The sequence below is a fragment of the Rissa tridactyla genome, chromosome 1, assembly GCF_028500815.1.
Source record: "Rissa tridactyla isolate bRisTri1 chromosome 1, bRisTri1.patW.cur.20221130, whole genome shotgun sequence".
Lineage (NCBI taxonomy): Eukaryota > Metazoa > Chordata > Aves > Charadriiformes > Laridae > Rissa > Rissa tridactyla.
The window spans coordinates 119024379-119038731 of record NC_071466.1 but is presented as its reverse complement, the minus strand read 5'-3'; the positions used below and the strand labels follow the sequence as shown (position 1 = coordinate 119038731).

At 38.8% G+C, this 14353-nt stretch overlaps 1 protein-coding gene across 3 annotated transcripts in view; it reads left to right on the top strand.

The window, feature by feature from the left end:
* EPHA6 (EPH receptor A6) overlaps nucleotides 1-14353 on the top strand; it is a 510145-nt gene that overhangs the window by 435056 nt on the left and 60736 nt on the right. For all 3 annotated transcript variants that reach the window (XM_054204504.1, XM_054204526.1, XM_054204514.1), the window contains one exon: nucleotides 6332-6393. In XM_054204504.1, coding sequence (XP_054060479.1) covers nucleotides 6332-6393 — 62 coding nt within the window. The remainder of the gene's footprint in view (nucleotides 1-6331; nucleotides 6394-14353) is intronic.

Genomic DNA, 14353 nt, shown 5'->3' with positions numbered 1-14353 from the left:
GAGGTCCAGCGCTGCCTAAGGGAGCACCTGTACATTTTACTCTGTTGGTCTTATCTCTTTAGCTTTGAGCAGGGGAGTTAGTTGAGAACCAAAAGGCTTTGGAGTGAAAAAATGCCTGATAAGGAGGTGACTTTCTGAGAAACATGAATTCTGACCTGCAGAAGTGATGGAGCAATATTTTCGTGTATGAACTAGAGACCAGATTCAAACCTTTGCTATTTGAAGTGGAAGAATAAGTGTCCTGTGTTTATGTTAACAGATCTATTCCCACAATGGGTATTAAAGATTTCATTATAAGACTCTAGAAATGAGCATGTACTAACTGTATTCTTTCTGGAGGATTAATCTTACATAAAAAATTCATTAAAGTGGGCTTTGCTGCATTATTTAAAATGACAACAGGAGACAACAAGCTGAATATTTTGTCATTGATATGACACTTCAAATTCTCCTCTTTATTCATCACTCTGCCACTCAATTAAATTACACACTATCAAAATCTTGCATTGTGGAAAAAAAATTAGAAGGAAAACTAAAAATATATGCAATGTAATTTTTATGTATAATTGGCGTTTTACATTATTCTGCAATGTACAGCTTCTTTTTTGCATTTCTGCTTATTGAAGAAAATTTCAAGCAGATTGATCAATAGAAAATACAAAATCGTAACATATTCTGAGGTGGCATTACCTCAATACAGAATGTTTGTCATTTATGCTGGTTTTATTTGAATGGCACTACAGTACAGCTGGGTGGGAAAAAACTTTCTCAGGGAAATAAAAACACCTTGTCAAAACCAGTCGGGCACTCGTCACAAGGCAGTATTTGCATCAAAACAATGAATAATCCCCCCACCTTCTACTGGTTCATCTAGGTTCTGAGTAATGAAATTCATGTCCTTTTCCTGGGTCATGCAAAGCACTGATGTATGTTTCATCTGGCTTTCTGGGATGCTGGGGGTCTGACATGGATCTGCCAGAGCCAGAGTTAGTCCATGTGCATTGCGCAAGGAGGGGAAGCTGCTTTAGCCAATATCCCAGACAGGTATCTAGTGTTGGGGAAGAGTAGGGTCAGAATATTTATAGTTTCACAGAAATTATAAAAGCAGTGCATGTGGCTATGGTATCAATATATGTCATGTAGAAATACAATTTTGTATTGTTATCTTAAGTATGTAGTGAAATGATACATTTGTTACACATTTGCAAATGCTAAATGTGATATACATAGTGTGTAAAATTCTGTTTTACCTCAAACCAGGACAGGTTTAAAACCTGCTGCCTCAGAACACTATTTATATAATTCTTCTCCTTTGAAAGTCAATTTTCTTGTCATACTCCCTACTCCAGCACTGCTGGGTATCTGAAGCTGCTGCAAGAATTATCTGTTTGGCTGATTTGGTCATTGAATCCATCTTCAAACCTTTTTATATTTTGTCCACCCCCAATTCACACACAAAGTTGTGTGCTCTCCTCCAGCAGCATCTGCAGTTTTTAGCTCCTAGATGCTCTTGACCTTTGTCTTTTATTCCAAGTCCTCAGCTGAAGCCGACACCTTTTCCGGTGTCCTTTTTCCATGCCATCTCTTATGTGGATCTTGACTGTAAAATTAACCCAGTTCTTCTTCAGATACTTGTCTAGTGCCTATGCCTGTATCCATGTTAAAAAAACTCACCTGAACTTGTGAAGTCTTTTAACTAGAGTTTGGGTGTCCAGCTATCAGGTGAGGTGCACCCATGCCACAGAGGGGACTCAGCATCGATCACAGGAGTGCCTTTTGGTGCATGCTCTTTTGGAGGTACAGATTTCCCTGCAGCTACGTGTGAGCTTCCACAGGTGCTGATGTAGCAGGCTCACGCAGCGCTGGCACGGCGCTCTCTGTGCGGCAGCCTCTGCCCTCCTTCTGAGCCCTGAGTGCTTTCCCCACTCCCATCTGTATCTCCTCCCACTGCTCTTTATCCTTAAACTTGTCTCTTCAAGTAAAGATGTCCACGCTTCATATGTGTAAGCAATCATAAATATAGGAAAACAATTCAATGCCTTCCAGAATTGCGTTAGCCTATGCCATGATAAAATAATCAAAGATTGCTTTTCTCTCTCAGAGACTTCTCTGCCCTCCCTCCTTTTTTCATTCCTATCCTTGTTTTGAGGATGAAGAATTCATCTTTCTTAGTACCATGAGAGCAACATGGATGTTCATAATCTAAGTAATAGTCTTTTTTCTTTTTCTTTTTTTGTCTAGAGGCAAACATTACACTAGTTTAAAAATCTCACGGTATTATTTTTCAAAGTCAATTTCGTAGTTGTCTTTAAAGCAAAAGCAGTATTCTGTGTTTGTATGGGGTTCAGCACAGACCTTAATCTTTTCTGGACTCAAATTGTACCACGGTATAGAGGATAACATCTGCTTTTTGCAGCTAAAAAGGAAACTAACATCAACTAACGTGATCCACGGCCTTTTGTCTTACCAAGAACTTTGTTCTATACAAGCCCTGGGTCAGTTGCCCCCCTCTGACTCTTTGGAGGTTAGATATCCCAGATTGCCCTCTGTTACATGTAGGGTATCAGAAGTAGAGCTGTGCTTTCAGAGTTCGCTTCCCAGATCCGGAACTGATGGGGTGACACAGCTATACACATCAGGATCTGTGTTTTTCACAGTCTCTCCCACTGCCTGCCCTGGGGACTGGTGACTCGGTCTCGGGACTGAGATGCCCAATGTTGGATTCTCCCGTGGATGTGCCAGAGTCAGATGCTTATCCTCATGTCTCAGGCAGCTTCTCCGGAGCCGACTGCTAGTCCTGTTCCTTCAAGTGTTTCTGAACTGGAGAGTGTTCATGCAATGCAAATATATGGTGGAATCCCTTAAACGCCTCTACAGGGTACTGAGTTAAGGAAAAAAGTACAACATTGTGTTCGGTAATGACACACAGCCTGGTTGGGTGTACCATACTAACTAGATGGAGAGAGCCACTTGATTTTCTGAACTTGTTTTTCCTACCACACCTTTGTAATCAAGATGTGTCCTACCTTATGTTTCCTGACACTGGATGTACTTACATTCGTAAAATGATTAGAGATCCTTGTATGAAATTTGCAAACCTATAAAATTATTGGAAAAGAATTGTTTGCTAGGGATAGAACCTGTGTGTTACCACTTTGATAATAAATGTACCCACTGGAATCTGCTGTGTAGCAGAAGTTTTTACTATATCTTCAATCAACTGAAATAATAGCTGAGACATTTTTGATCTACAGGTACTCCAAATGCTATGCTGACTAAAAGTCTCGCTGTACTGCCTGTCGCAGTCCAGCTTGGAATACAGATATATCTTTAATGAACTTGCAGCCAAAATAAGATGGCTTTTATCACGTGCTGGCATGCTAAAAGAAGATTGAGAAGTTAGTGTTAGGATCCAGATTTAAGATTTTTGCTTACGATACTCAAGCGATGGAGCTGGGTTCATTTTTGTGGTGTCTTGACACAATCTTTCATCAAGTTCGTTTGAGGTTTAGGTAGGATGGTGAGGGATACAGACTGAGCCTGTGGGAAGCTATCAGCCTAAATGAATAAATTTGTTGTTCACCAAAATTCCTGAATACTTAATAATATGTTGATCTTCCAATAAACAGGGACCTCTTTGAAGGCGAATGCTATTTAGTTTGGTGTATTTGCCAGATCATGCCATTTCGGTGCTATCACGTGGAAGACCTGGTTTTGTGTGTGTATTCTTGAAACCAGTGCAATGGTACAATGCAGTATTTTCATCGGGGTGGCTTGATGTGTTAAGGCATCAGGCAGTTTAAAAACTCATAAACATTATCCAGTGAAAAATGCCGAAATCTCTTTTTTAAATCTGTAGATAAATGCTTATAGGTACCTTTCATAGTTATTTTAGCTTAGAAGTTCATACTGTTGGTCTGAGCAAAGTGAAATACAGTTTGTCAGGGGTTGGGGTGGTGGTGGTGGATATTTTGAGAGAAAGCACAGAAGAATTTAAAATTGCTATCTAAGGAGCATAAAGGATGTAACAAGAGCCTGTGAACCTCTAGAGAACCTTACAAAATAGATTCCGGAAAGCATAGGGTGCCAGAGGATTACTAACAGGAAACTAGGGGCACCGTTTTGAAGCTCAGTAGCTCCATTTGTCATTCCCTTCAAGTGCAAATCTTCCATAAAGGTGTTTTATTTGTTGATTCACACAAAAAGAGAAATTTCTGGGTAACTTATACCTGCCCAAATATACCATCTGAAAGCCAGCTTTACATCCCTATTTATTGCAAGATGCTGTTGTCTGCAACAATTTAGAAATCACAACTTGCTTGAGAGAGTTCTGCATGTAGTAAGATCCCCTAGCATCAGGCTGCCACTTGTTTACTTCTCTAGATTATAGAATTTTCCTTTCCTGTGGAGATGTCAGCCTCTTGACAATAAGGAAATGGTAAAGGTAAGGGAATCCAGGTCATTCACGTGCTTGAAACTAAAGGGACTAGTCTATACAACTAGTCATCATTAGCAAGCTGAAGTAAAGAAACATTAATTTTTAAAATGCTCTGCTATCTGAGAGCTTAGAAGTGATGTATCATTTAAGCTTATAATGCAAAGGCAGGGTATAACCGATGGATGCAGATGAATATAAATAAATTGATTTGGTGGCAAGTGCACAACTGCAGCTGAGACCAAACATTCAATTAAAAAAAAAAAAAAAAAGCTGGTAATTCTTCACACTTCAGAAAGGCTATCCAAAAAGACTATAAAGGCATCTGAGAATTTTCACACAGAAAAAAAACATACTACTGTGCAAATGTTATGAGGCACTATTTTATTCATTGAGGACCTAAACATGAGGGCAAATACGGAAAGAACACCCAATTTTATTACAAGAAACGAGGTAATATTGTGAGGAACTCCAGAAAGACTGGAAGAAGCTACATGAATGACCATCACCAGGGTACATAGAAGTCCAAGTCGACAAGCTGGGAGGCAACAGAGGAATGTCTCATTCACTTTTTCAAACTCCAGGTTAGCTGTAACAGGTCAGCAGAAGTACCTGGCTATGGCTTATTGTATACAGTGGACAGTTGAATAAACACTTCCACTGTTAACCAAACTGAACAGAAAGTTAGCATGTACAGAAATGGACAATTGTGCTGGAACGATCATAATGCCCTTCTGCACTTTCTCACCCTGACCGTTGTGTTTGTTGCTCATCTCCTCATCCAAATAGAACACAAAAATAATTTTGAGAGGCAGACAAAAAAAAAGTCATGAGAGGGGCTTCCTTTGGATTTGAAAAACACTGGAACAGCTAGTGTTGTGTTGAGAAAGTGAAATGGGTGGACTTGCGGTGTCACCACTTGGCACACCCTGGTTTCCCACAAACCCCGAAAGAGACAGGCATGCTCAGGGAAAGAAAAGTTCGCCATTTTAAGACTTTTTACCTCCTTCCCAATCTTACTAACATACTTATTCATTACATTAGTTTTGCATATATTAGAATGGCTCTTTGTAATCTTAACAATTCAAAAAAAATTCTTGCAGTCTTGCTGCATGGCCTGATTAGCATGCTAATTGAGCCTCTCCTGTCAAGCAGTTCTAGAGCGGTAGTTTATTCCTGGGTATCAATCGTGGTAAATAAATACGAATAATAGTATTTAGTTAAGTACCCAGATTTGGATATTCTTTTAAGAAATTAATGTAACGTGTGCTTTACTTCAATTTGGATATGATTCCACCATGGAACCACACAGGAAAGCTGTGCTAGCTGAGCAAAACTCTGATTTGAGTAACATTGTGCATATGTTATGTATGTACAAACATGATTTCACAGCTTTACTGGATTATACACACAAAATACACACACCCAATCTAGGAGAGCTTTTTGTGACATCCCCTTCTATCTGTCAATCTGTATGCCACTAAATCATTGTGATATTTTTCTTTGAGAGGAAAACTGTGGCACTGAGTTTGTAATTTCTTGGACATGGTTTATGAATTATTATTTTTTTGCCTTAACTCAAATATATTCTAAAATGTTACACAGCAGGTGTTGCACTTTGGAAATAACAGACTCTTCTTTGATCCGTTTTAAGGGGAGAATACACTAAAGCGAACGGTGCACATTCAGCACCACAAAAAAAAAAAAAAAAAAAAAAAAGGAGACAGAAAATAATTCTTAGAGAATAACACAGGGAATTGTGTTTGTGATATAAATGAGGATTTTGAAAATGGGAAACGTATTTAACTTCTGTGAATACTCTATGCATAACAGTTGGAATTATAAAAGCCCCATAATATGTCTGTAATCCTAATGTGTTTCTTTGCTGTTTTGCAGGCAGACCAGTAATGATTGTAGTTGAATACATGGAGAATGGATCCCTTGACTCCTTTCTGCGGGTGAGGTGCCATTTTCTGATGACATTTGAATAAGACGCCATTCTAGGTTAAGATTTTAAATCATTTATCATATACTAATTTCTACATAATGTTATTCATGGATTTTTAGTGAAGAATATAAGCATTTTTCCCAGGGTACATTTCTAAGGTACAGTGATACATTAGCGCATGGCTGGAAAAAAAGAAGGTTTAAACTTAAGAATATAATTGATTTCTTCTGCAAAAGTAGTTCCCATATTTAGCAAAATGTATTCCAAATAGTGTTTTTGTGAAGGAAAACAGAAATTGAAGCACAAATGCCTAGCCTTATGGAAGCAGTTCATTTTTCTCCATTGCCTTCAGAAATACTTTGCTATGATTTTTTTGGTTGGTGAAGTGTAGAATAGACTCAGTAATTGATTTATAATTATTTATGGTTACTTGCATTTAACAAATTGAATTAGAAAACAGTTCATGGGTGAAATGTCCTGGCATTAATTAACCCCCAAAGGTCACTAATAAACATTAAAGAAGGGCTACAGAAAGCATGAATAATATTTGGTACAACTGTATTTAATTTTTCTTAGAAAAGTAGAAGGAAAGGATGACCCCCTAAGCTAAACTTATCCAAAAATGGTCTCTTTGTTAACAGAACCCCTGGAAATGCTGTGGGGGTTCACTGGCATAAGACCCTGTGTGAATAATTTGATTGTCAAGTATATAAAATTTGTCTTAAAGAGTAAACATCAGTCCTTACTAACCCACTGCCTCGCCATTACCGTCTTGCAGAATGGTAAAGCTGGGGTTGTATGCAAGGTCGGGGCAGGGGACTATGATTCTGTGACCTTGTTTGAAAGGGTATCCCAAGTACAAAGGAGAGGTGTTCAACAAGGAGCTCTGAACGTATTTGCAGGAAAATCTAGATGATGAGGATCAAGGATGCTATGGTGGCAGGAAGAAGGAACTGCTAAAAGAAAAGGGTAAATAAGCCAACATTTTAGAAAGAAGACTAAATCAGTGAAAGGGAGAGGAAGGCATACAGAGAGTACTTGTTTGACAGCAGGTCAAGAAAAGAGTAAGCCACAAGCAGAGAAGAGCATCTGGAACAGAGCATACTACCCTGAGAACACATCAGAGCCTTATATATTAGTCTTATATATTTCTAGACATTCTTTCTCCCTTTCTTTTGCTTTTGATTATTCCATTCTATTTTTTCTCTAGCTTTTTTTTTTTGCTGTCCTCTTCATCAACTCTCCTAAATAGATTGTATGAGTCTAAATAATTTTTTAATTTCCTCTGTCAAGACACATGACAGACATCTGCTGTGTTGTCAGAAACACGCTAGTACCATGGTTTCTGATGAGAATTTGCTGATCTCTCAAAATCAATTTATTTTTCTGGAGAGAATTTGATATCGTCGAGCTCTTCTTAGAAACTGTGTAGTTTCTAATCCCCCCCCCTTGCCTTTCTGGCTCATCTCTCTATCCATCTGCAGCAGGCAGACTGCCACCGATTTGCGTACCTGGGGCTTCCCTGGTCTGTAATTTTTCAACAGTGCCCCAAGAAGACTTGCCTGGGCCTGAAACTCTGCTCTGTGCGTGTGTGTGTGAGTGCGCATGCAGAATTTCGTAGGAGAGAAGAAAACCAAATAATGAAATAATTCATGAGAGAGAATTACCTTTCTCTGAATTGCTCTAGTATGATAGCTATATTCCAGTTAGTCTTCACATGCATTTATTTATCATAGTAGTTACTACTTATTAGGATACTTTAATAGAAACTGACATCAGCAAAATTATGATGTTATTGTGAAGCAATACTTCTCACATTGCATCAGATATATTTGCAGGCAAATCTGCTGGGAGAAAAAGTGAGCTAATCATTTCTGCAGCTGGTTTCCATGTATATTATTTTAGTTTCAATTCACACTTCAGATACGGTTTATTCATCTAAGATGCTTTTTAAAAGGACTTTAGATAATATTCAGCATCCCAAAGCACTGTAGATATATCATCAGCATTTCTGTTAATAATTGGCAGAGAAAATGGCTGCAAAGTAACCTATTTAAAAGAAATCCAGCTGCTTCATTAGTAATAGTTGTTTCCTGCAGATATAAGTCTACACTTTTAAAAGCTTTTGTGAAGATACAAAGAAGCAGAGAGGGTTTATCTTTAGCAATCCTAATGAAAGGTGTTCAGTGAATATAACAATACTTATGTGGTGAGATTTGGAAGGGCTTATAAGATAGTCTATCTTTCTTATTATTTAAAAGAATCATTTGTTACAGGGCAAAGTGTTCTTACAGAAGAGGGAAAAAAAAGCCATTTCTCACCATAAAAAATATTTCCCCATGCACTGCAACCTGCAAAAATTAACCAACACATCCCTCCAACCTGTCCTTCTCCAAAAGCCTGCAAAAATGGGTCAATCTTACAATTTCAAAGTGAAAGTCTGTGATGAACCATGTGAGGGTATTCCAGAAGAAAGATTCCTCAAGGAAGACATTTGCCATCATCCTTCTCACGGCCTTGGTGGGATGTTAGCTTGCATGCCAGTTGTTGCTTGCATGCACGAGTGGCGTGAGGAGTCATAAACTCCAAGTAAAACTCCCCTTGACCCTAAACCCTAGGCTTAATAGCCTTTACTTCCTTGCTTTACATGTAAGGAAATGAAGCACCGTGATATTAAGTGATCTATCCAGTATTGTGCACAAAGCGCATAGCAGATAGTAGAAATTAAATCAGTTCCCCTGAATTCCAGGCCAGCAGCTTACACTCATCCTACATATTATTTAGTGCTGTATTTTAGTTGTAGTTATGTGGCCAAATTCCCAAACCAGTGCCTTACTTTCTGCCATTTGTATGAATTAAAGAGCAAGCTCAGCTAGATTATGTCTTCCCCAGCCTACAAAATCCTGTATGCTGGTTGCTAACTTTGAGCTTTTGGGGGAAAACATTGGCATGGACTTGCAATAGGAAGATGCTTCAGGTATATTCTCAGTGGAAAAGCATCAGTTAATTAGAACCAATATTGTAAGATGATGGTAATTAATTACAGCAATTGTGCACCACCAGACATCCTAAATTGCTGGAGACTCTTGACACTAAATTTTCCCCAGAAATCCTGCATTATTTTTGCAGTTATATAAAACTGATTTCCATAAGATGAAACTCAGTTATCTTTTTTTTCTCATAGAAGATTGCATGTAAATTAATCATCCCACAAAAGTATACCTGAAATTTGCTGTCAAGGAAATGCTCATTTGATCAGAAATAAGGTACATGTGGCTTCACTTCTGGTAACACTTGGAGAGATTTCTCTGAAAAAGGCTGTGAGCTTCCACCTTAGTATTTCCTCAGGGGCTAGTGGCTTTTCTTTCAGTATTACTCCACCAGCTGTCAGACAGGACTAATCTGTGCTTGGAAAGAAAGTGGCTAATACTTCATCTTGGGAATTGAGGAGACCCAGGTACAATTTCCTATTACTGTCTTCATACACAGACTTTGGATGGGACACATTGTCTTTACGTTCCAGTCACCTGCCTGTGTAATGGAGATCTTAGCAATCACTTATTCTGCAAACGTATGAGGAAAATGATAAACACACAAAGAGTTGAAAGGGCAGCTATCTGTATTGATAGAAAGATGTGCTCAGTAATTAGACAGGATAGTTTCAGTCAGATATGTTTGCTCAGGCTTGTTGATGCAGGCTATAGAAGATACAACAAGACAGATAACCAAGAGAGATGCATAACAGAAAAAAAAAAAGCCTAAAAAAACACAAAAACTTTTTAACAAGCAGTTTGCCACAGTGGGTTTGAGATGCCTGTTCTTTAAACATGTCTATGACGCAGTAAACCACATGGGTATTGAATCACTGCTTGGTGACCTTGCAGTCTCCATACATGACATAAATGCAACCAAATGCATAAATGCCTTGCCAAAGGAAAACAGAGATGAGCGCTTCATTGTACCCAAGCCCATGCAGCAGTTCAGAAGGTGATACAGTGATATAACCCAGATCTGAATCCCAGCTTCACTCCTTAGCTGTTTGTGCTGGACACCACAACATTTCCCTCAGTCTTGCCTGACAGATGAGTGCAATAATTCCTATAAAAGTCCTTTGCCGCGAGGCTGGTCCTTTCACCCTGATACACCCTCCCTGGTTCAGCCTACTCTCTAAGTAGATTCCTCACAGTCTTATGGAGCTATTAAGAGTTAAATCTCATCTACTGTTTTCACAGCTCCATCTAAAGGGTCATTGTTGGCTAAAGTAATTGGGTTTAGCATCACAGAGAAAGGAACAGGGTGATTAGGAGGCCAGGTGGCTTATGTGTTTGGAGGGGCTACTGCTTGGGGTTCAGTTGCACAGAATGCTACCTGGAGAGCATCTGCTGGCTGTGGTCTGCACTCATCCTCCTCATGCATCGTTCCATATGGGCATGGATGTAAGCCACAGAAAATAAACATAGTTACAAGTTGACTTTTGGGGATGTTTGCTTGTGGTTGGCTACCTAGAATCACATAAAATCAACCCAAAAACTTTCACCAGAGTACTTTAGATTCTTTCAGTATTTTTCCGCAGCTGCAGACTACCAGACTACAGTCAGTGTTTTATTCCTGCTCGGGGTCCAAGGTGTGCTAACCAATAGTCAGCACAGCGAGGCAAGAACCAGGGACACAGCAATATTAATCAGATGAGAAATCACGGTATTGCGGCACGTTCTGTAGCAGGCCTGATAGTAAAATAATCTATCAGCTGTATCCACAGCACTGTATTTACTCACCCTTCTTTATTAGGAAGGGAATGTGCACTCTCCAGGGATTAATGTGGGAAAGAAAGCTCCTCAGGGTTTGCAGCATTTTCCCTTAACTGTACCCTGAAGAGACAAATGTTTAGGTTTGAAAGATGCTCCAGTCTTGCCCAGTTTTGTGAATCTCTGAGCTGTGGGAAGAAAGGATTCATTTACCTAGGGTAATCACAGAGTTGTCTTGCCTTCGTCATTGTTACTATTTGCAATAGTAATGCTCCTCTTCTTACCTAAGAACTTGTGGCTGATATATTTCCTTTCACTTCAGAAAATTAAAATGCTTGTAAAAAAAAGTTAGATTTATTTACAGGCATGCATAGCAGGTAAAAAGGCTGTAAAATATATTTTGTTCTTCCAAAGAAAATATTTTCCAAAGATTCTATAAAAAATACGCTTAACTGCATTAGAGCACTAACTGCAGCAGACTGTACAGCAAATGAAACCCTGGAATTCATCACCCAATTTTAATCCCTTGAGGCCTCTCTAGCAGAGCCTAAGATAAGTGTAAAAATGTGCGGAAAAAAAAATGTTACTAGAAGGAGAAAATATTATGATATATTGCTCTTTGATGCAGTAATCGTTATGAAGTTATTCTCAGAGCAGCTTTGCTATCAGGCTCACCCTTTTTTCAACTAGAGTTTAGATGCTGCGGCAGATACCTGCATTTAGTGAGTTTGGGGGAAAGGGAGAAAAAAGAAAAATGAAGACTTGCAGAAAGTTCTACAAAACGATGTTGTAAAGTATATGTTGTATATCCATCTAACATGGCCTCACTAGACAGAGCCAGCTTTGGGGAAAAGAGGCCAGGTGGCCTTTCCTAAGTTTAATGGTTCCCATTATTATTTATCTGCATCCAGAGAGGCAACAACATTAGAGCTCATAACTAATACTCCTTCTTTTGCTTTCACAAGCAGCATTCATGTGCCCTTTTACTTATTGGAGGCACGTTCCTTTCCTGGAAGGATAAAGGTAGCATTTTGCTTTCAGAAGTGAGTCTGTAAAGAAGAAAACCTGCATTGGAGAATACTGACACGAATATCTTTTTCTGAATCAAGAAACATATTGAGCAATTAGAAACCGAGTTTGAATGAATGTGTTACCTTAATAGTGAAAGTGTAAGCAGATCATGTATTTACATGATGTAAGATTACACTGAGAAGCTGTCGCTGATGCTACAGAGCCAACATTTGTTCTCAGGCAATGTTGTACCCTGCTGGAAGGAGGTAGAAAACAGTATTTCTGATACTGCTGTGAGAAGTTCATTTAGAAATGCTGGATATTTTTAGTCACTGGAGATATTCTTCCTACTGAGCAACAAGAAATTTATTACAAACTGTCTTGTATTTCAAGCCAAAAAGAATTTGATAGGTAATGTGGACACTTTCAGTGTGCTCTTTATCTTTGCAAATTTGTGGAGAATACATAAGAAACCAGGAGATCAGAACAGAGCCCATGTCATCCGTGTCTTTAAAAAGAAGGGAAAAGAGAAGCCAAGAAATTGCAGGCCAGTCAGCTTAATGTCAACTGCAGTAATATTTCTGGAACAAATTATCAAAAAATTATTTACAAGCACCTTAAAGATAACAGCGAGATAAGTATGAGCCAACATGGATTTGTCAAGAACAAATTATGTCAAACAGTCTGCTTTTCTTTTGTAACAGGGTGCAGGCTTTGTGGATATGGGAGAAGGAGTTGATATCATAAATCTTGGCTTTTGTAAGGCTTTAAAACTCTATCACATGAGATCCTTATGAGCAGCTAGAGAAATACGGTCTTGATGAAACTTCTATAGGTGGATGCAGTACTGGATACGTACTTTATGGAGAGAATGGACTTTGGATGGAAAGATATATGAAGCAGGGTTGTTCTGCAGCCTGTGTTTCCCCATAGTTTCATTAACCTTCTGGATTCTGAGGTTGTGACCAGACGTAAGAAATTTTCAGGCAATGCAAAGCCAAGTAGGAACACAGGCAGACAGCAGGGCAGAGCTAAAATTTAACATCATCACATCATCAAATTTAAGAAATAATTTAGTAACTAATTAGTTTTAAAAACTAATTGGAAATAAGTAAGGACAAGAGCACAATACTCCACTGAGACTGGAATAATCAGCTATAAAGTAGAGGACAGCAAATAACTGTTCAGAAAGAAGTCTTCTGGAAGAAATTGCTCTAGAGGTTGCAGTAGATCAGGGGTGTCACGTTGATGTGAAAATGGCAAATACCACACTGGAATATAGAAACAGGAATATCCCCTGCAGGGTCTGTGAAGTAACTTTTCCTCTCTGCTTCACGCTGGCGAGGCCTCAGAGTACTCTGTCTCATTTGGACCTTAATGAAGTAGGTGGGCGGAGTTCACAACAAAACCAAAAAGAACAGTTACCCAGCAAATGAGATCTGTGGACTGAATTTGTGTTTAGCCCAAAGAACAGGGCAAGAGAGATGTTTAATCTTCATGTACACAAAACGCAGTTGCAAAGAGGAATTGAAATCTGTGCCAGTCAAAGTGCTCAGAAGGACATCATTTAAGTGGCTGTCTTAGTTAAGATGTGGTATTGGCCCTAATTGTCTTTAAGGGCAGGTTAGAAAAGCACGTCAGGAATGACACAGGGCAAGGAGATGATCTGGATCCCTCCTTAAACTCTCTTCCAGCATTGTGATTCTGTAACAGGTGTATTCCATTGTGCTGAAGTGGGCAGGGACGCTTGGTTATGCCAGGGCATCCCTTTCTTGTTGCTGTAGCTGAAAAACGAAAACAGGGTCACAGGCTGCAAGGGTGCTTCTGCTATTTGGTCCAGATTTGATCATGGCTATTGCATCCTAAATTAAGCTTTGGAAGGGCTTCATCTTGCAACATTTTTTTGAATAATAAAAAGATGTCCCATATTTTTAATGGTTGAAGAGGCACTTAGATTGTTGTGTAGGATCACTCAGTAGCATTTAAAATGAACTAAATTTCATTTTTTTATCTATTACATTTAATGAAATTAGGTATTAGTGATCGAATGGAATCCCGTTAACAGTTGATTAAACAAGAAATTGACAGTTGACCTAATTGAGTATCAGTAATATAAACCTGAGTGCAGTCCGCATGATAGTATGAATATATATACACGTCCAGGGAAGACCAAGTTGCAACTTCAATTTTGGAAGATTTATCCTGATAAATTTC